At 37.6% G+C, this 23322-nt stretch overlaps 1 protein-coding gene across 3 annotated transcripts; it reads left to right on the top strand.

The window, feature by feature from the left end:
- Positions 1–2012: 2012 nt before the first annotated feature.
- On the top strand, positions 2013–22916 carry ncmap (non-compact myelin associated protein). 3 transcript variants are annotated; one of them, XM_083544952.1, is made up of 5 exons: positions 2013–2351; positions 2432–2504; positions 17425–17516; positions 21103–21187; positions 22006–22916. In XM_083544952.1, exons 3-5 carry the CDS (start codon positions 17438–17440, stop codon positions 22271–22273), a joined length of 432 nt encoding a protein of 143 aa, XP_083401078.1. In that variant the 5' UTR covers positions 2013–2351; positions 2432–2504; positions 17425–17437; the 3' UTR covers positions 22274–22916. The 3 variants fall into 3 exon arrangements, with proteins under 3 accessions (XP_083401078.1, XP_083401079.1, XP_083401077.1); XM_083544953.1 differs by having other exon boundaries at positions 2300–2490; XM_083544951.1 differs by having other exon boundaries at positions 2308–2504.
- The last annotated feature ends 406 nt before the right edge of the window (positions 22917–23322 follow it).

The raw sequence follows: 23322 nt of genomic DNA, 5'->3' as shown, positions 1-23322 counted from the left end.
TCAAAAGTTACCTGCGAAAACCTGCATGTATCTCAAAATACAGCAACTACCTTTAGGCTGTGTGTTTTTATATATATTACAGTATAGTACGGTACACAATGCATTGTGTTTGATTATTAACTGATCTCTATATCTACATTCATTACTTCAACAATATCTCAAACCATGGAGTATTTCTAAAAAAAAACCTCCAGCATCTTCCACACATTACACATCGTATCATACGTTTGTGTCGTATTTTTTTGTATTTTGTATTCGTAGCTTGATTCCACATCATGCCATTGTGTTTTCTCCTCCCCATTTTTAACCTCAGCATTATACAAAGTATCAGTACGTCACTGCAAAAAGGGAGACCAAACCTGCGGTGAATTGTGTGGGTGGTTCAAAAGAAATGTGTCAGGGGATTAGGCTAAACGCCAGACAATCCAAAAACATTGTCTGTCCAGGTGGCATTTAATGCAAATCCATGTTAGATTAGCGGAATACTTCAAAGTTTGTTCAACACAATTATTGTTCAGCCGTGTGTCCAACGCAAACATTACCATAGTGTACTGAGACAATAACAGAGCTTTACTGAAGATGAATAAACAGATTAATCCAATGAACTAACACCCAGTCCAGGATCCAGGATGTGTTCCTGCCTTGTGCTCCGGAACCTGACCAGGATCAAGATTTTCTGGAGATGGACTCATGGTTGGAAAATCCTGCATGTTGTGAGAGTCTCTCTTTTCTTCCTTTCTTTTTTACCGTTGAAATATTGACGAATTCAGCAACTGCGTTTAGGATGTGTGTTTATTATTTAATTCTATTCCTTTTCTCAAAATATTGGAAATGTGCCATATATTGTGTCATACATGTGAATGCAGTGGATTGAGATAAAGTAGAGAAAGTGTGGAATGTTTATCTTTAAAATTATTGGAATGCTTCAGATTGAGCATATATTGATTTGGTATCTGTGCCTTTTTGCTACACTCTCTCGCTGCTCATTTAAATAGGACTGATATCATCTCTCAGTCACTATCAGAATGATCTGATTTGCATAGTTGTGGTACAGAGGTTATTTTATTGGGTTTGTTTCCATACAAATTTTGTCATTCTCTCTCTCTCTCTCTCTCTCTCTCTCTCTCTCTCTCTCTCTCTCTCTCTCTCTCTCTCTCTCCCTCTCTTTCTTTGCATTGGCATAAAAGTTAACAACATGATGCATTGATTTTAAAATGTGTGGCACAATTTGCCATTTGTATCGTGTCTTTTTTTTAACATATTTGCATTGGTAAAAAATGATTTATTATATATCTAATTATTAGTAGATATGCAATACCGTTATTAGTTTCCCTGGTGGTCTAGTGGTTAGGATGCGGCGCTCTCACCGCTGCAGCCCAGGTTCGATCCCCGGTCAGGGAACTTACCATAGCCACTCTTACTGCCGGTCCCAAGCCCGGATAAATGGTGAGGGTTGCGTTAGGAAGGGCATCCAGTGTAAAAACGTGCCATATCAAACATTCGGATGATCCGCTAAGGCGACCCCTGATTGAGGAAGCTGAAAGAAAGTTCATGCAATACTGTTATTATTTAGAAAGTAACCAAAGTTTTCTATGAAGATCGATTTCTCTTTCCTGAACCGTTTCTCGAGCGCGTTCTCTCAGCTCTACTGCTGCTACGTGAATATGACGTATCGCAACGTTACGGAGACCGAGGCGTGTCCTGAGAGTCACATAAAATCAGATTAACATGGCAGAGGTAGAGCTGTGACTTCCTGCAGACACAACAGGAAAAGAGTGATTGGTTTTATTTGATCTTTTTGTTGTTATTTGTTTGTGAAAGGGGCCATGAGTTAGAAGTCAGAAGTGAACTATCTGTACTATAATGACTTTCAAAGCAACATATTTACTATTGCATCGTATTGCATTGAATCGCATTGTGTTGAATCAAATTGAAATCGTATCGTATCGCATCGGTAGCTGCTTAATTTGTTTCTTTAATGTATTTTTGGCTACGCATTGAAATGCGAATCGCATCGGCCTTTGTTATGGAGATCCACATCCTTACTTTCTACACATGCAGACACACTGACTGGGGGTCTTTTGCATGTGTGCTTTCATACACACACCTCTGTATTTTTTGTGTGCTATACCAGTGCTAGATGCTGTGGGTGTAGATAGGCATGTGAAATCTGGGTGAGCTCAATATGTGACTGTGTACAGGTGAGAGAAGCATGAGATCTGCGTGAGTGTGTGAGTGTATTGTATTTCCAGTGCGGCACGCCCAGGGGGCAAGGCCAGACCTGAAAAACCAGCCACCTCCTTCTCTCGGATTCGTGAAACTACAGTACGCCACATACACCTGTCAGCCAGGTACACGCAAGAGACACAAACCTTTCCTCCTGCTATAGAACTTCACCTGGTGTTTTACTTTGTTGTTCTTTGCTCATCAGCCCTTGCTGGACTATGCCCTGCTCTGTGGACTGAGGAACTGTGTTTCTCCTACAAACAGGTGTGATTGTACAGATAAAATCATACTCACCATCTACATGAAATGTGTATTGTGTTGTGTGTGTATAATGCATTTGTTTTAATTGTTCAGTTCAACAGCAATGGTGGTTTTATGCTGTTTGCGTGAGCGTGTTGTGTGTACTTTTGTGTGAAATCAGACGCGTTGGTGGACGTAAATAGTTAACATTCCTATATGCTGACTTGAACAGTTGTGGCTCTTTTGATGCTGTTCCTTTTCTTTTCTCGCCAACGCATTTTCTGAGCCTCGATTGCATGAGACTGAACTTGTGCCAAACCTTAAAAGGTTTTGTTGAAGGATTAAATTCCAAACAATCTGATCCTAATGTCCTGTTGTGACGTTGTAGACAAAAATAGGTGGCAAATCTGGATTATATACATCAGATTCATACAAGTTTCTTTACCAATGATAACCGAGAAAAGAACTTAAAATTAAACTGGAAATATTTTTATAGATTCCAGAGTTTCTTACCATTTGGTGTCTCCCCTTTTACCTTGATGATGGTGTGCACTTGACTAGTTTATGCAACACCTTTTGGTTTATGAACTGATTGATTCAGATCATAGCCATTGGACCTTTTTTTTACAAAGAAGTTAACTTTGTGTTAACTAAAATTTCAGTTTGCTTACATTTAAACAGGGACCAAATGTATCTTAAATAGTAAAGAATCCTGCATAGTTAATATTAAGGATAATAATTATTTGTTTGCTTTCTTTTAAATATTCCTTCTGTTTCACCAAATGTATATTTTTCTATGTAATGACTTAAAAGAGAAGTTACTTTTAAACCCCACATCAAACACAGCTAAAATTCAGAGACCATTTTGTCTTTAAAATATTTGTCATATTGTAATTTATGCTGAAAAGAATGAATGAATGTACTAAAGAAGCCTCCCCTTCCCCCCCCCCCCCCCCCCATATAATATTTTTTGTCAGAAAATTATTAGCAATACATGGTTCAGGTGTTTGGATGGAAAAAAAAAAAAAAGAGGGTCTGTGATGTTTGCACAATGTGATAGTTACTGAGGTTATTATTTATTGAAAAGGAAATGTTTAAAAAAAAAAAAAAAAACATCTGGGAATGTGCTACCACAGCTGTACTTATGAAATTGTTAGCCACACTGGGAAGTTGAAGTAAATATATATAAGTTTCCAAAGGTTCTGTAATGTCCACGTGCCATCGGAATCACAATTACATCACAAACCAGAAATCTTTCCCTCTGAAAAACTAGTCCTATCTCTGAAAAGATGAATTATCCATAAGTCAAGATTTATTTCTATAATAAAAAAATGCGTTAGTGATATGTGTGTGCTAACGGCACATGGATGAGAAATGTTCGTGCACATGTGGAAAACCATAAAACACAGGAGTAACCTGAAATAGAGCAGTCCAACAAAAAATAGCAAAACAGAACGTCATATAAATGAAATTTTAAAAACTTTATTTATTTATTGGTGTAAGTAATGACTGCCTCACTTTCAGTAAAAATGGAAACAGGGTTAGGGTTGTCTTTTTCACAGGAGCACTGGTCATTAGGTAGAAATTAACCCTGGTTGGACACTGGTCTTTCACAATGAAGAAGAAAATGAGAGAAATTTGGGTTTTTTTTTTTGGTTTTTTCATTTCTACCCATTTTTATGAAAATGATCCAACCCACTGACTTTTATATCAATATGATGAGATCATTGAAGGTTCAAACCATAATCAACCGCACATTTGTGCTTCGAGTAAATCATCAGCTTCTTATCTGTAATATATATATATATATATTTAATACAGGTAATAAAAGCAGTAAATCTCTTGAGCCAATCAAACGTTTATAATTTTTTATATATATTTATAAGTGTTTAAAGCTTGGAAGTAGCTCAGATTATTAATACTTTTCTAGTTTTTAATACTCTAATCAACATGGCCATGGACAAATATGGATGCTTTATGCAAATGTATGTTTATTATCAGTGAAACCAAACTCAACGTAGAGCATAAAGAATATTTCTTGTAAATGTTGTAAAGAAATTATGGCGTTTTAAATTACGTAAATCATCAGGACACCAAACTTTTGCTGTGTTTCCACACGGACGGTTTTAATTGCCGGATGATTTATTTGATTTATGACATGGTGCATTAGTAAAACAAGTGATTAAAAATTAATTTTGGTGGATTTTATATATATATGTATATATATATATATATATATTTGAGTAAAGGAAGAAGTCGTGAATATATGTGTGCTGCATTAAACATAAATACATTTATTAAAATTTATTAAATTAGTGGCGTTTAAATTAATTTGTGTCAGTGCGTTTAACGTATTTAACGCATTCATTTTGACAGATTATATATATATAATATGAGCTTTCACAATTTATATATATATATAGTTAAATATGTAAAAAATATATATATATATAATTTTTTTCAGTGCAGTATGTAATTAAATTGCGTAAAAATTTTGCTTCTTTCATTGAATTCTTTTGTATTTTATTTCAACACTACGTTTGTTAGTAACCATGCTCTATATTTGTTTGTTTAACAGATGTCACAGCCAAAATAAGACAGATGATCCATTAATGCTTGTCACTGTAATCATATTGTGACTTTTAGCTTTTAGTGATATTATTAAGTTAGATAACATTTGAGAGATTTTTAAAGAAAGAAAGGCTTTAACTTCTCACATATACATTACATCACTGTGAAAAACTTTCTTTGGATATCCCAGGTTATTAGGAGGTCGGGGTCAGAGCACAGAGTCTGTCATGATACTGTGTCTTTGGTACTGAGAGAGTTAAGGGCCTTGCTCTAGGGCCCAAAAGTAATCCAGAGCCATAACTACTAAGCTACCACTTTCTGAAAACTGTTGTTGGTTAAAAAAAAGCTGAAAAAGTTTCTCGTGACAAATAACCAACTTGTTGAGTAAAGCATTAGTTGCTTGTGTACTCAGTATAATATTTGCTAATATGTTAATTAAACAGTAGTGGCAACAGCATCCAGTGTCTGGAATCTGCTTTAATAATTTTATGGTTTCTAATCGTCATATTCTCAATGAGTAAAATCATGTGACTAGTGACAAAGAATTAATGTATCAGTAGTAAAGTTCCAAGCTTTTGTCAGCTTTATGTATATTTTGGATAAGGAATTATAAAAAATACTTTTTGTAATTAAAATATCAGGATTTTGCAGCTGTAGTTCGTGTCTATCAACAACGCATTATGTAATGCAGTAATTTTCTGCATGAGCTCCACACGTTTTATAAATTTTTCCTTTTGTTTGGTTCCTCTGCTTTTTTTCTATCACGTGAAGAAGCCTGAAGATTAAGCACACCGATAGGTGTGACGAAAACCGTCCTGACACCACTGACTAATGCCTCATTCTTGTCATTTTTCTCTTTCAGTTAATCAGTTGACAGGAGTTGCCATGACAGGAATTGCCCTTTTAACGCTTTATAGGTTATGCAATAATTACAACAGATATCAAGCAGATAAAAAACTCTTGGAAAAAACATACTGTTTTCAAATCAAATCATATCAAATTTTATTACTTACATACACATACATATGAATATGTAAAAGGGAATGGGAAAAGGGAATGGAATATAAAGGGAATTGAATGAGGAAAAATAAACGAAGGAAAAAAAGAAGGTAGATAAATAAAAAGTATAACCTATATAAAATATATGAAGATATATGTCAAAATATGTGTATATACATGGGTGTATGACAGTAAAAACAGTAAAATTTAAGGTGATTGACGTGATTAAAGACCTTAAAGTGTCCGTGTGCAGTGTGGGGTGGTATAAAGTGGCACTGCAAGTCCAGAGTTAAAGGGACAGTCCAGAGGTTAAGGTGTTTCCTGGTTTAAACTCCGAATGGCCTGTGGGAAAAAACTCCTCCCTGTTCTCTCCGTGTTCGCTTTCAAGAAGCTGAAGCGCTTTCCTGAACGCAACAATCAAAAGAGTCCATTGTTTGGATGGCTGAGGTCCATCACAATCTTCCTGGCTATGGTCTGGCACCGCGTGCTGTAGACGTCCTGAAGGTCAGGGAGCTCCGTGTGGATGGTACGTTCAGCTGACCGTACCACCCTCTCTAAGGCTCGCCTGTCCTGTTTTTATGAAGATCTAATAACATGACATTTTTAATTGTTTGGTCAATGATGTTGCCATTATGGTTTTTTTCTACATTTCAAAAAAGAACAAAAAAAGTCAGCGATTGGAAAAAATGTTACACAGATTTTGGTGATATTTTACAAATTATTTAGTAGATACCCTTATTGAGAGCAAATTGCAACATTCTCATTTCTTTATACAACTGAGGAGTTAAGGGCCTTGCTCGGGGGCCCACCGGTTTCATCATGATGATGCTAGGATTTTACCTTCCACTTCCGCTTACTGCTTTTTTTCACATAAAATCCCTCAGACAAGGCATTTTGCTGGTAAAGCAGTTGGCATTTCCACCATTCCACAGCATAGTTTTTTCCCTATATCCAAGGTTCCCTGGTGGTCTAGTGGTTAGGATGCGGCGCTCTCACCGCTGCGGCCCGGGTTCGATCCCCGGTCAGGGAACCAACCCCAGCCGTTAGGGTTGCACAAGCCAGTGCACTCGGTCCCAAGCCCGGATAAATAGGGAGGGTTGCGTTAGGAAGGGCATCCAGTGTAAAAACATGTGCCAAATCAAACATGTGGATGATCCGCTGTGGCGACCCCTAATGGGAGAAGCTGAAAGAAATTTTATCCTAAGCTCAGTTTACTGTCATTCAGCGTGTCCTCTTGAATTTCCTCTGAGGTCTATACTTATCTTAGACCTTAGAAAACATGGCAGGTGTAACTCAGCCATAGTAATTGTCCCCAGGTAAGAATGTGTGTGTGTGATGGATTGCCATTGGTGTATTCCAGATCCACTACAACCCTGACCAGGACATGGGCTTTCTTTTTGTGTTTTTTAATTATTTTTTTATTTAAATTTTACATGTTTGTGTTGTATATAATCAGCTACCATTGTATACAAATGCAATTTCATTGCAATCTATAAAAGCAGTTCCAGAAGCATAAATGGTGCCTCAGATGAAAACGTGCCTTTTCACTCGGTAACCTTTTAAATTGAATCTTCGCTTCTGTGCACCGAGTAAAAGCAGAAATGTAATTTAAGACACCTGAAAGTGCACAGCAAGACTCTGCTTCTTGTATACACCCTTCTAATCTGTTCCTTGGTATTTCGGTTTATGCGTTAATCCCTTTATGCGTGGCATAAACGTTCGTTGTCGCGACAATCACTGCTAATGCGAACACTAGCATGACAGATCATTATAAAGCGATTGAAGCAATGCGTCAGTTATAGATATGTTCTAGATCGAAACATTAAATTGTATCTATTATTAGCTTGTTTGTTTTTATTACGTAAATTAAAACCACATCCAAATACATTTCATTTGTTCAATCTGCTTTTGACACTTTAGGATGGATAAAATTTCATGAGAAGAACAGCTCAGAGACTCTTGGAAGTAAAGTCTGAAAGACACACCACAGGCTTGAGGTGTCTGATGAATCGGACCATTGTCTGATCAAGGGTGAATGCAGGTAGAGAGCGTACTTAATGGTTGCTACTGAAGCGAAATTCAATGTGATGACAACGCAGTGGCTGAAAACACAAAGCACATCTGTTCAGTAATAAATTTCCCAGCTTGAGATTTACTAGTTAAATATTGACCAGTGGGAACATTATTCATTGAGCGTGTGTGTGTGTGTGTGTGTGTGTGTGTGTGTGTGTGTGTGTGTGTGTGTGTGTGTGTGTGTGTGTGTGTGTGTGGCTTCGTTCAGCAGGAACTCACAAAAAGGAACTCATTTGCTGCTTGCGCAAGAGAGAAAATAGTAAAAGTCAGATGGATAAATACACACATGGTTGTGAAAACTGACAGAGTTTATAGGCTCTATAATCGCCAGACACTTTCCCACACCCAGAATTGATTATAATCACAGAATAATTTATATGATTACAAGCAAACTTTACCAAAGATCAGATATTTGACTAGAAAGGAACGACTGCAGAATTATAGCCAATGGTTTATTTAATGTCTGTATAATAAGGTTTATGTAGTGGATCTTTTCTTCTCAGGGTTCAAATAAGGTAAATCTACCCTTAGAGTTTTAAAGATATGTCATAGCAGGAATCTATGTATCTTAATATACAAGAGACATGGTGACAAAAAGGAATCTTATTTGTGGAACATCTCACACAGACAATATTTTTCTAGGGACCTTCTACGTCCTTCAACATTATGGGCACCAGTCAGACATCATCAGACACCCTATCATATATATATATATATATATATATATATATATATATATATATATATATATATATATATATATATATATATATATATATATATATATATATATACACACACACACACACAAACAACACACAAAAAAAGGTTATATAGATAAATATTATATGGCAAGGTACTATTCATTACACCAGTGTGTGTGTGTGTGTGTGTGTGTGTGTGTGTGTGTGTGTGTGTGTGTGTGTGTGTGTGTGTGTGTGTGCGTGTGTGTGTGCGTGCATTTCACTTGATCGTATAACGAAAGTTTGTACCAACAAACCTGACCACAGACAAAGTGAGTTCATTCTGCAGGACTTTATACATTGCACAGCTGTAAAATGATTTGTCGATTAATTAATCGCAACAAGGTTCCTAATAAATTGGACAATGAAAAATGATTGCGAGTTCAATTTATGGTATTTTTATCATTTTAGGAAACCCCACCCCAACACCACAATAACCACACACACAACCAGTTACATGTGGTGTTGCTGTTGACTGATATTTTGCCAATGGTATGTGGTAGTCCAGTGGATAAAACATTGTATTTCTGCTCAAAAGGTTGTGAGTTCAAATCTCAGGACCACCAAACACTAAACTGCTCAGTTTTATAAACAAGATTGTACGTTGCTCTGAATAAGCGTGTCTGCGAAATGCTATACATGTGAAATGTAAGCTTTCTCTCTGGGAACTCCAAGTGGGTGTGTTCCAATTCACCCATTAAAATATAATTGATCTGTATCTCAAATGGAATAGAAAAAGTGACTCATCTGATGACGGTTGTTTGGCAGTTATATGTATTGCTTTGTATGCAACACAAAACAAAAAGACACAAATAGGTTACTGTGGCAGCACGCCGGAAATGATTAGATTGCTAAAATAAACTAGCAAACAAAATTAGCTGATAGCACACTAAACATAGCATATATTATAGCAAAGACATTGCGGTGGTGGCTCAAGGGTTAAGGCTCTGGGTTAGTAATCGGAAGGTTGGGGTGTTCAAGCTGCCACTGCCAAGCTGCCACTGCTGGTGCCCTGAGCTGTGCTGGGTCCACTGTATGCCAGGACATGCAAAGAAAGAATTTCACTGTGCCTTAATGTATAATGCATGTGACAAGGAAAAGCCTGTCTTTTGTTTTTAACACTTTCTGTGGATAAAATATCCAACCTTCAACTTAAGCTAAGTTTATTTCCTAGGAGTTTGTGTAAATATACTATATTGTCATAACTTTATTTTACATCATTTATTTCATATCTGAAAATATTGTTCTTTTTAGGCAAGTTATTAATTAGACTGAATTATAATAGTGATATTTGAGGTTATTTCCAGTTTTAATATAATAGAATATAATTTTTATATCATTTATTAAATTGTGGGGAAATGAAATCCTAGTGATTTTGGCTGTGACGTGATCAATGGTGCAAGATGGGCTGGTTTGAGTATTGTTTTGAGGTGCATTGGCTACAACAGCAGAAGACCACATCAGGTTCCAAGAGTTACCCAAACCATTGAAGATTGAAAATACATTAACATTTTTAAAATCTTGAACTCTCCCGCTTGAGCCTACCTGGTCATGCACTTCTGACATCTCTCAAAACTGTGACTTTGTCTCATTAACACTGTAAAATCTAAAGTCAATTGTTCATGAAATTCCCAGGAGGTCAGAAGCTTCTGCAATACTCAATCCAGTTCATCTGGCACCAACAACCATGTCAAAAATCACTGCGATCCTTGAATAATTGCATGAAAGTTCCTAAAAGAATTGGACAGAAATGTAGGTGAATTAAGCACCTTACACACATACACACTAAAGTCAAATGCTACAACACTGCACAAAGGATTTAAAAGTTTGCTAGTGAAGGTCTGTCAGTGAAGTAGTTTGGCAACAATGCACTCTGCTGATAACTGAGGCTGTAAAGGTTTATGGTGCCATCAGACATGGAGAGGGACAGTAGAGACCAGGACTATGGCTTACCTTTAGAGTACAATCAAGTTGTCTTTTATGACTATTTGATGTTCTGCCTTTGTTCTGCTGCTTGTCGCTAATCCCAAAAACTATTCATCTAGAGTTTAGTATATATATATATATATATAATGTAGTTTTTCCCCAAACTGTCACCACAAAGTTGGAGGCACATAATTGTATGGGATGTCTTCAGATGTGGTAGCATGAAATGTATCCTTGCACTAGAAGACCCAAACCTGTTCTAGCATGTGTGCACACATACTCCTTCAGTTTTCCTTAATTGTATTATTTTCTACATTGTACCTTAATACTAAAGACATCCTATCTATGAAAAAACACATATGGAATTATATAGTAAATACAAAAATGTAAAACAACCCAGAATATGATTTATATTTTAGATTCTTATAGTAGCTACATTTAGCTTTGATGACATCTCGGCAAACTCATGACATTGTCTCATTAGAATCCCAAAGTAGTTAGCTGGAATGGTTTCCAATTCACAGGTGTGCCTTGTCAAAAGTAAATTTGTTGCTTGCAAGAATTAATGCATTTCTTTCCTTCTTAATTTGCTTTAGACCATCAGTTGTCTTGTGCAGATGAAGGGGTGAGTACATAGTAAATAGTCTTATTAGTGCTACTAAAACTACTGTACAAATGCATATTTTTTGGAAGAAACACTCAGTTAAGTAAAGAGAAAAAAACAGTCCTCCATTACTTTAAGTAAAATGAAGGTCAGTCAGTCTAAAAAATCCCAAGAACTTAAAATGCGTCCCCCAAATGCGGTCTCCAAAGCCATCAAACGCTATGATGAATCATGAATTTGACGGCATTAATCAAATTGAGTCAAAATTTACACACTATACATTCATTCATTTTCTCCCACTTATCCGTAATTCGGGTCGCGGGGGCAGCAGTCTAAGCAGGCCCCCGCCTTCGACTGCTGCCCAATCCTCACAGCACCGTCCCTTACAGTCCCTCCTGCAGGTGGTGAGCCCACGGGAAGGCGGCCCCACGTCACTCCGACGTCACGGACCTTGATATTTCCCTTGTAAGGGACCCCCGGAGCATAGAGGGTTAAAGGCCTTGCTCAAGGGCCCAAGAGTGGCAGCTTGGCGATACCGGGGCTTGAACCCCAGACCTTCCGATCGGCAACCCAGCGCCTTAACCGCTGGAGCCACCACTCCCCCACACTATACATTTATAATAATAATATTGGAATCTAATTTGATTTTCATAATATTGTGAAAAACTTAGGTATCGGTATTGTACTGTTCAAATGTCATCCAAAAATAACAGATGAGATGCCTTCGAGTAGGTTAGAAACACTTAAAAATGCTGTCCAAATAATTACTATACGGAAGACTAAGCAGTAACACACGCAATTTGACAGAAACAGGACCATGATATTTGAGCCTGGAAAGGTGGAGGTACGTGCTGGAGAGAAGGGGAATGAAAGTCAGTAGGAGTAAGACAGAGTACATGTGTGAATGAGAGGGATGTAGGACGTTTTGGAGACAAGGTGAGGGAGGTGAGATTGAGATGGTTTGGACATGTGCAGAGGAGAGACATCAGTAGGAGAATGCTGTGGATGGAGCCACCAGGAGGGATGAAAAGAGGAAGGACAAAGAGGAGGTTTATGGATGTGGTGAGAGAAGACATGCAGATGCAGATGTAGAGGACAGGGGGGATGGAGACAAATGATCCACTGTGAAAGCCGAAAGAAGAAGAAAGATGAAATGATCAGGTGTGTTTTGGGTATATGATCCGTGATGCGATGCAATGTTTGATTATCACTGTTCATGTTCAGTGTGTTGTGTAATGGCTGGGTGAAGAGATATGATAAATATGTAGCGCTAATGGGAGGATTTAGCGTGTGACACTCACGCTGTAGGAAGGCGATAAGGTACAGAAGTACAAACGTTTTCGAGTTTTAAAGGGTTTAATCTGATTGGCTGTTCTTTTGCAATCTACAAGACTGTTTTGCAAGACTGAGAGAGTAACGATGGGTAATCAGATATTAGCATTTATTTTTTATATTATTTAGCAGTATGATAAGGTTAAGGGGTCCATATGTACAGGGGTGAGTGATTCATGTACAGAGGGTGCAGTAGGTAATAATATATAGTATACATAAATAAGAAGATACATATTATATGTATATAGTAATATGCTGTATAAGTGAGATAGATTGGGTATGTACAAGTATTATTGTATGTATGATACAGAATGTACAGTAGTGCAATGATAAGCATAGTGTAAAAAATTGGTGCAAAAAATGCATGGTGGATAAACAGTGCAAAATACACAGAAAGTAACAATGCAGTGGTGTTTTAGTTCAGTGCATACATGTCCCTCATCAGTGCATGGATGTCCCTCATCAATTTTTGCTGTCATATTGATTAGACAGGCTAACCCAGCCATTAGGGGGGCACAAGCCAGTGTACTCTTAGTGCCGGTCCCAAGCCCGGGTAAATGGGGAGGGTTGCGTTAGGAAGGGCATCCAGCGTAAAACATGTGCCAAATCAAATATGCGGATCACAAATGAGAATTTCATACCGGATCGGTCGAGGCCCGGGTTAACAACGACCGCCACAGGTATCGTTAGCCGACAGGGTACCGGTGGAAATTGGGCTACTGTTGGCCGAAGGAGGAGAAGGAGAGGAGGAAGGCGTCTACAGAGACGGCAGGAAAAGGAGCAGTGTAGGAGAGTAGAGGTTCGGGTTGGTACTTTAAATGTTGGTACTATGACGGGTAAAGGGAGAGAGATAGCTGATATGATGGAGAGGAGAAAGGTAGATGTGTTGTGTGTTCAGGAGACCAAGTGGAAAGGGAGTAAGGCCAGGAACATTGGAGGTGGGTTTAAACTGTTTTATCATGGTGTGGATGGGAAGAGAAATGGTGTAGGGGTGATTCTGAAGGAAGAGTACAGTAAGAGTGTAGTGGAGGTGAAGAGAGTTTCTGATATGGTGATGATCGTGAAGGTGGAAGTTGAAGGGATGATGATAAATGTCATCAGTGCCTATGCTCCACAAGTTGGCTGTGAGATGGAGGAGAAAGAAAGATTCTGGAGTGAATTAGATGAAGTGGTAGATGGCGTACCTAGGAAAGAACGATTGGTGATTGGGGCAGACTTTAATGGGCATGTAGGTGAAGGGAACAGAGGTGATGAGGAGGTGATGGGTAGGTATGGTTTTAAGGAGAGGAATGTGGAAGGGCAGATGGTGGTAGATTTTGCTAAAAGGATGGAAATGGCAGTGGTGAACACGTATTTTAAGAAGAAGGAGGATCATAGGGTGACGTATAAGAGTGGAGGAAGGTGCACACAGGTGGATTATCTTCTGTGTAGGAGATGCAACCTGAAGGAGATTGGAGACTGTAAGGTGTTGGCGGGGGACAGTGTAGCTAGACAGCATCGGATGGTGGTCTGTAGGATGGTTTTGGAGGCGAAGAAGAAGAGGAGGAAAGTAAGGTTTGAAAGAAGAATAAGATGGTGGAAACTGAAGGAGGAAGAGTGTAGTGTGAGGTTCAGGGAAGAGGTCAGACAGGGGCTTGGTGGTGGTGAAGAGGTGCCGGATGATTGCGCAACTACTGCAGGAGTGATGAGGGAGGCAGCTAGAAAAGTACTTGGTGTGACATCTGGAAATAGAAAGCAAGACAAGGAGACGTGGTGGTGGAATGAGGAAGTGCAGGAGAGCATTAGGGGAAAGAGGTTGGCAAAACAGAAGTGGGATCGACAGAGTGATGAGAAAAGTAGGCAGGAGTACAAGGAGATGCGGCAGCAGGTTAAAAGGGATGTGGCGAAAGCCAAGGAAAAGGCATATGAGGAACTGTATAAGAGGTTGGACACTAAGGAAGGAGAAAAGGATTTATACCGATTGGCCAAGCAGAGGGACCGAGCTGGGAAGCATGTACTGCAAGTTAGAGCAATAAAGGATGGAGAGGGAAATGTGTTGACTAGTGAGGAGAGTGTGTTGAGAAGATGGAGGGAATATTTTGAGCAGCTGATGAATGAGGAAAATCAGAGAGAGAGAAGGTTGGAGGATGTGGAGTTGGTGAAGCAGGATGTAGATAGGATTAGTAAGGAGGAAGTGAGAGCAGCGATTAAGAGGATGAAGAATGGAAAGTCCTATAGGGGCTCTACCTTGGGCTAAACAGTTTACTGAAAGGGCAACCTAGAGGGCACTGCTTCATGTTTTCCTGCATACAGTTTCACCTTAAAGAGATTTCATTAAATGTGTCCATTTTAAAAGGTCATCAATAGGGCACTTTATTATATTTTCTCCACTTTATTGGTACTTTATCACATTATATCTGTCATAGTGACCACCCGCCAAGGGCACTTTCACAGATTTCACTTTTTGACCATGAGGGCATTGGGTCTCCTGAGTTTGCCAATGATCCTATCTCTTTAAGATATCAATTTAATTATTATGTATAACTTAAGTCAAAGGCTTTGCATGTTCTATAGTTGTGTGCCTATTTATATTTTATCCGTTGCTCAAATGTAGATCCAACCTGTGTTTATGTGCGGTTGTCCAACTGAGCTCTATCTTCAGGGGTTTAGATTGTATAGCCAACCCAAATTTTGCCTTGCCTCCCACTAAGACAGAGGAAAACTGAGGTTCCAGCTGGAGCACTCAAAATCAATTGGGTGTGCTTTGGGAAATCTGGAAAAATTTATGACAAGTCAGTATAAAAGCAGATTGGATGTGTGTACTGCATACCACACCAATCTTTAGATGTAGATTGAATGCAGTTTTGTTCATACAGCACTTTTACCAAATATACATACATAATAAGCAAGTCAGAATGACGAGGGAAAAATAATGAAAAAACCTTGAGAGGAACTAAATATAAAGGAAAACTCTTCCTGTTCCGAGTGACGGATTACAACTCAACATGAAATACACTTAGAGAGAAAAGTCTTGATTACATATAAGTGAGCTACTTACATGGCCTTATAAGATTCAGTTGTAAAAAAAAAAACCAAAAAAAAAAACCAGGAGATTAAAAGTATTGGAAAAGGAAAACCTCAATTTATAAACAAATATAGATTCTACTTTCCAGACCAGACCTTGGCCAAAGGTCTTCAAAAAATTAGCTTCAGATTCAGATTTTTGTTTCCCGCAACTGTCAGAAAGAGACGGATTCAAAGTTACTTCATGAGGTTCCTGTTGCCATTTACAAGGCTACACCTCTGACACATGATTGACGCATGTGTCAGAGGTGTAGCCTTGTAAATGGCAACAGGAACCTCATGCAGTAGCATGATTGAAGCATGTGTTCAGCACTTTTGGGTGTATGCAACACTCAGGAGTTCTCATGATTATAATTTTCTAGTGCACCAGTCAAATTAGTCACTATTTCACAACCTCTTTCTTGGCCAATGCACCCGAGTTTACTTTTCTTTAACATGGGAATTTGTCAAGGCAGGTTGCCTCGGGTAACTTGTGTTGATGATGAGAGACCCGATTTAAATAGTGATACTGACACATTTGGCAGAATCCGTGAACACTGACAAAAGTCAAGGGATCTTTTTTAATCCTTTCATTACTGGCCAAAGTTTGGATAAAAGAGCACATGGCCTTATTTCATTAAAACCAATATTTTATAATCAATATTTTATAGCAATTTACTTAGAAATGCTGTATCTTCAAAAAATATTTAAAATATCTTATAAATGTTGTTCAGAATTCACCTGATTTTAGGACTGAAATCCTTGAAACTAACTAGAATGCAGGTTGTAACATATCCAATGAGCCTTATAGTGGCCAAACTTACATTAAAACACATCCACTCACTCACCATTTTTAATAGAAGCATCTGTTTAGTAGTTCAGTGTGTTCATTCATATAGTCATGGGTCACGAGGGTCAATTAATATATAAAAAATCAAACTGCAAATTGGAGGGAAACGTGATCTCAGTGATTTATTTGAGTATTTTAGAGCGTGTTGATCTACTAGGATTTTCATAGATAACTCTCTCTAGACTTCACAATGATGTGGAAAGAACATCAAGTTCTGTGTGTGTGGACACGCCTTGTTAACGATAGAGGTCAAATGAGAATGGACGGATCTTTTCAAACTGTCAGGAACTAATCTAATCAAATAATCATGCGTTACAGCAAGTGTGAATGGAAAATCATGAGGTATGAATGAAATGTTTCATTTATATAAAAAACGTGAAGAATTTTGAGAATCTGGTTATTCAATGTTTAATGTAAAAGTGAATCTTTTTCTGTTGTAAGCTGCTGCTTTTAGCTATAACACCTAGTTTGTTACCTGAGAAGTATAAATAATTAGTATTCCTTTTCCAGCTGTTAACGCTAGTGTTTGGGGTGTATCAGCATGAGCTGCATACATTACAGTCCATACAACCAACAACAAAAAAAATCTAGCCGTATGAGCAATACTATGAAGGTTTTGCTCGTTTATCAGCATTCCCTATGATGATTATGTAATTAAGCCTAAAGCTTTTTGAACACTGAGCAGGATAAACTCGACATACCAGCAAAAGGAGCAATGTTTTTATCCTACAGTAATATCAATTACATTTTTTGTAAACTATCGACTCAAAATTGACAAAGTCTTGAATATTTTTTGCATGCTGTTTTGCTCGTTTCAGCACACCGGTGAAGATGCAAGCCTCCACAGCTTCTCCTGTCACCAATCTTACCACGGCCACGACCATATCGAGAGAACAAATCCTCATCCAGAGTAAGTGTGTAAACTTATAGGAAAATATATCTACAGGATAGATAGATAGATAGATAGATAGATAGATAGATAGATAGATAGATAGATAGATAGATAGATAGATAGATAGATAGATAGATAGATAGATAGATAGATAGATAGATATCCAATATATTAGGATATACACTGACTTGGCATAGCATTGACATAGACTGATGATCTCTTCATCATGGCACCTGTTAGTGGGTGGAAATATTTATTAGACAGCAAGTGAACATTTGGTCCTCAAATTTGACGTGTTAGAAGCAGGAAAAATGGGCAAGTGTAAGGATTTAAGCTAAATTGTGATGGTTCGACGACTGGGTCAGAGCATCTCCAAAATTGCAGCTCTTGTAGGATGTTCCTGGTCTACAGCGGTCAGAATCTATCAAATTTGGTCCAAGGAAGGACCAGTGGTGAACCATTGATGCACATAGGGAGCGAAAGCTGGCCCGTGTGGTCCGATCCAACAAACGAGCTACGAGCTGCTGAAGAAGTGAATGCTGTTATTGCTCGACGGGTCAGAACTATTTTGGTAGAAAAAGGGGTACCTAGACAATATTAGACAGGTGGTCACATGTTATGCCTGATCAGTGTACATTACAAATTGTGGTTTTTCCTGTATAATTGTGCTTTTGTACAAGTGGGAAATTTAAGACAGATCAATAAGTCACAACAGACATTGTCTCAAAGCAGCTTTACAGAAATCAACAGTTAAGGTGAACGGTGTGTATTTATCCCTGATGAGCAGCCGTGGCGACTGTGGCAAGGAAAAACTCCCTTAGATGTTATGAGGAAGAAACCTTGAGAGGAACCAGACTCAAAAGGGGAACCTCATCCTCATTTGGGTGGCATCAAGAGTGTGATTATATAAACAGATTGGAGAACAGGATTAGACTTTAACCATCATAGCAATTTAAAATGTGATTTTGATTTATTCCTTCATGTCATGATGCTGACAAAATAGTGCAACAGAGTGGAAAGAAAGTGATGTTATGGCCAGACAATAATCTAATAAGGTCAACAGAGTCAAAGCAGGATGGATTAATAAAATGAAATGTTTATTTATTTTTTCAAAGCCTCCAATCATTTTAATAAAAAGTGCCCTTTGGAGATCTGGGGTAATATTCTATACATCTGATATATCAGATTATATGAAGTTAATGGTGCTTGAGCAAAAAAGCAAAGAGATGGCATTAAACATATACTAGTTATGTTTCGATAACAAGAAACAACTTTTTTAGGTAAATCTCAGGCTTATGAATTGTTTCACAGTTATTGGTGTAAGATCATAAGCTTTTTCCTGAGCCATATGTAATTCAGAGCTAATTAATTCGAGAATTAAATGGAAAACCTATGATGTGTACCGACAAGTATAAAGATATGCGTTCTGTACAGTGTTAGAAAGCAACACTCGTCACTACTGTTTAGAGATTTGGCCTTAGTTACCATGCAGTGATCTCTTGATGTCAGAATAAAGGCTTTGTGCAGTGTTTATTCAGATTGTACTTATGATTATCATGTTCGTGTATTTTGGCTGATCATCACACCACACCCCGTTCAATAGTTTGCGGTCACTCAGATCTGAGTGCTATTAGCTCCACTAAAATCTCTCTGAAGTGCCAGTACCTGGACATTAAATATTTTGAATTAAAGCTTGCCTGTTGTACAGCTCTACACATTGGCTTCAAAGCTGTCCATCATACACGAGTTGATTTCGTATGCAGTTGAAGTACTTGAACTAATAACCTGCATGTACTATTTCCTTAAGACAGACAGCTCCAGATGGCATCTGATATGGTTGCCAAGTTGCCTGTCAACCCACAATCCCAAACAAAAAACAGGCATGAACAGGGAAGAGCTGTCATTCTTTACTGAACTCTGCTTGCTCTGCTGTACTATCACATGCTCTCATGACCTATTCTGCTCTCTGTCCATGCTGATTGAAGTGTACTCAGATGTTGAAGGGAAGTGAATGGCAAATGAACTACAGAGATTAACATAATGGCTAACTGGGTAGGGAAAGCAGTGCCAGTGATGGTTACATATAAGGAAAGGAAAAACATAAAATTAAATTCATAAATCTTAAATTATGATTATGAATAGTTAAAGAAATAACATAATCGAAAAAAACTCATTAACAAGTAGAATAGACCAGACAGTAAAACAATACAATTACAATAGACTGAAAATGCTCAATAAATGAAGCAAAAAGTCTTTTTGTTTTTATTATAATGGATATCACATGGGAACAGTATGCATATTTGTATAGGGGCATAGTTTCTTGTATTAATATTATGTAAAGTCTAATAATAGATCACAGACAATGGGAGGTGTAGCAGATATCAGCAGACAGCACAGAGGAGAGGAAATAAATAACACGGTGCACAGCCTTGAGAGAACAGTGAAGCATGCAATATGCGGTGTATGTATATATATATATATATATACACACCCACACACACACACACACACATTAGGGCTGTCAATGGATTACATATGTGAAACGTGTGAATAATCGCAACTTAATCACACATTCTTCACTGTTCTAAATGTACCTTAAATTTATATTATTATTATTAAGTTTTTAATATGCTAATCATCATGGGCATGGACAAACTGCAGCTCTCGTGGGATGTTCCTGGTCTGCAGTGGTCATCTGTAGTAAATGTGCGTAAATGTGCTCTAAGGAAGGAACAGTGGGGAACCGGCGACAAGGTCGTGGGCGGCAAAAGTCTATTAATGCACGTGGGGAGCGAAGGCTGGTCCGTGTGGTCCGATCCAACAGACGAGCTCCTGTAGCTCAAACTGCTGAAGAAGTTCATGCTGTTAATGCTTAATGAGTCAGGACAGATTTGGCAGCAAAATGGGAACCAACACAATATTAGGGAGATGGTCATAATGTTATGCCTGATCACTGGTCATAATGATGTGCCAGTTCGGTGTGTATATACACACATACATATTAGAGGGTGAATGTTTTGGAGCCAGTGACTACTTTACTGTCTGCTTTAAGATTTATGCAAATAAACTGGCTATTTTTTAGAAAGAACAACAATGTAATGCAGTTTGTCTGCACTGTATTGAGTGTGTTGGCTCACATTCAAATCAAAACAGAGCACAAAAACATTGAAAGCCCTACATGAGGATGAACATCAGATTGCACAATACACAATAGTTTGATTATGATATAAAAAGAAATGTAAAACTAATTACCTGTAATATCTTTTTTTGTAACACAGATATGACCATCAATAGTCTAAGTATAGTAAAGTCTAGCTGTTAGCTAGAAGCATCAACATAGTATTTAATGAAAAATTACTTTTTTTGTCTTTATTAGTTATAAAGTGTCATATTTCAGTTATAGGTTAATAAACCTGAATGGCTTTCTTGTTTATTTTAATGTTTATTTATGTGTTATTTACTTGTTTGTTTGTAGCTACAGTACTATGGCGTTTTATGATTTTTTTCTACTGCTGAATAGACTTCAAACACACTGTTTATAAAAACACAAAATCATCGCAATACTAAGCTGAAGGCTGTAAACAATCTATTTTTCCCCTTTCAGGTTCAGGCGCCATGATCGCAGTTATCGTCATCGGTATCATAATCATTCTCAGCATACTACTCATCATACTGAAGACATATAACAAGTAAATCTACATTCCATGTAACACAGTGACAGGGTTGAATATTGTGCGCTGAATGTGTGTTTCCATAAAAAAGAACACGTTTTGTGAGATGTGAGGTTAAAGATAAATGTCTGTATGCAGCTTATAGACAAAGACCAAAAACACGGCAACATTTGCCATTAAATGAAATCAATAATACTTTATTTTTTTTGTAAAGCACTTTTAACAATGGACATTGTGCCAACACAGATTTTAATAGATTGTATACACACATATATATATATATATATATATATATATATATATATATATATATATATATATATATATATATATATAATAAATTGTATCAATATACATTTTAGCTTCATATATTTGTCCTTATACATTTTATCCCTAATGAGGGGGCCAGAGGTGACCATGGTGAAGAAAAACCTCCTGGAGATGGTATGAGAAAGAATAGTAGAAGTTTAAAAGAAAGGTTTCTTAAAAAAAAAAAAAAAGACAAATAATATAAAGAATCATATAAATATAAGAAATAAAATAGTACAATATAATTATTACAATATACTTTATTATTAATAATAATAATAATAATAATAATAAACTTTTTTATGTTCTTATAATAGAATGTGATTTTTTTTTATCATCAAAAAAGCTAAATTGAAGAAATAAATCAAAATGTAAGACTTTTAATACTACTACTATTATAATTAGTTAACTAATTGTTTCTACCGATCTTCTGCTATTACTAGTATTACTATTAGATGGTAATTAATAGTTGTTCATGATTAAAACGTTGAAAGACTGAAGGAGAACATTGTATGTTTGTGCTACAGGAAAATGCAAACAAAGAGAATACTCAGTGGGACTTCCAGCAAACCGCGAAAAAATACAACCTCAACAACAACAACAACAACAACGCTGCAGATGGCAAACCTACGAGGAGGTTCCAACATGGGAGGCTTTGCACACTTTCCCAACACTTTAGAGAACGGGTTCCGGTTACCACGAGCCGAGCTGGCGAATGCTGCCGAACAGATCAGCATGAACAGTGGCTCCACTGTGGTCACAATACACGAAATGCCATCGAACGGAAATACGTAAATAATGCAGTTTGTGATTCAAAATAGGCTCCATTTTGCGGTGTGATGAGAGAACACACCCCGAGAATGAACAAAATGATGAAAGGATGATAACCAGGACTTTGGGAAAATAAAACAGAGACCCAATGTTGAACTATTGGCATGTTGAGACCAGCATAGACACCTCTGAAGGCCAAATGTAAGCAATGGATCACTGGGGACATTTTAGGACCAAGAAAATGACAGACTGAGGTTGAATGGACTACAAGGAACTTTCACTAAGCACGGGAAAAAGGACCACGGAAAACCATTCCGGTGTTCTGTTACCATGTTGAAGGACTTTTGGCTATTTCACTCAATCCTACTGTGAGGTCCCTGCAAATTGAAACTACCCATGTTTAATAGTACGGACCTCACAAAATGTCGACTCTGTATATAATACAGTGTGCATATCGTGTATGAATAAGTTTCCTTTAAGTCCATGTGGAAAGACAGTGTATCAAACACAGAGTGAAATCTGTAAGATGTAGCTACTGAAAATAGCACTAGCCATAGCTAATGTTTCCCTTTATTTAAAATAAAGAACAACACAAAATATGCGAGCGCAGCATTGTTGAATCCTCGAACCAGAAGATGCTGTTCAATAAACCGTGGCGTATATTACACATCTGTGTATATTGTTCCAATTGGTCATTTCAGGTCATTCATATACAGTCTTTGATCATTAGAGAAATGTTTGTTTTATCATTTTTGGAAGGAGTCTTCAATCTAGTGTAATGTAAGTGATTACAGCTACTTATGCTGCATTGGACTAGCAATCAAGACCTATTCGGAACTCTCACACACACACACACACACACACACACACACCCTGCTAAATATATAAACCCTGACTGAGAAGTTTGCAAAAGATGAACATGAAGGCATCCATGTTTTTTCCCCTATCTCCTTCTACCTTATATTCATGGATGTTGAAACTGTTGTCAATTCAGACTTGGCTGCTGAGGTAAGTTATATGAAGGGTTTTAGCAACATCTGATGTAATGTGAGGAGGCCTGGGTTGTAGTCAGC

This window comes from Silurus aristotelis (genome assembly GCF_946808225.1).
Source record: "Silurus aristotelis genome assembly, chromosome: 6".
NCBI classification, from domain to species: domain Eukaryota; kingdom Metazoa; phylum Chordata; class Actinopteri; order Siluriformes; family Siluridae; genus Silurus; species Silurus aristotelis.
This window is presented reverse-complemented; position numbering and strand designations above follow the sequence as displayed.

Coding starts and splice junctions, on each gene's coding strand:
- ncmap (XM_083544952.1), top strand. CDS start 17,438: ATGCAAGCCTCCACAGCTTCTCCTGTCACCAATCTTACCACGGCCACG. Junction 17,517..21,102: donor AGAACAAATCCTCATCCAGA/GTAAGTGTGTAA, acceptor TTCCCCTTTCAG/GTTCAGGCGCCATGATCGCA. Junction 21,188..22,005: donor ATACTGAAGACATATAACAA/GTAAATCTACAT, acceptor TTTGTGCTACAG/GAAAATGCAAACAAAGAGAA.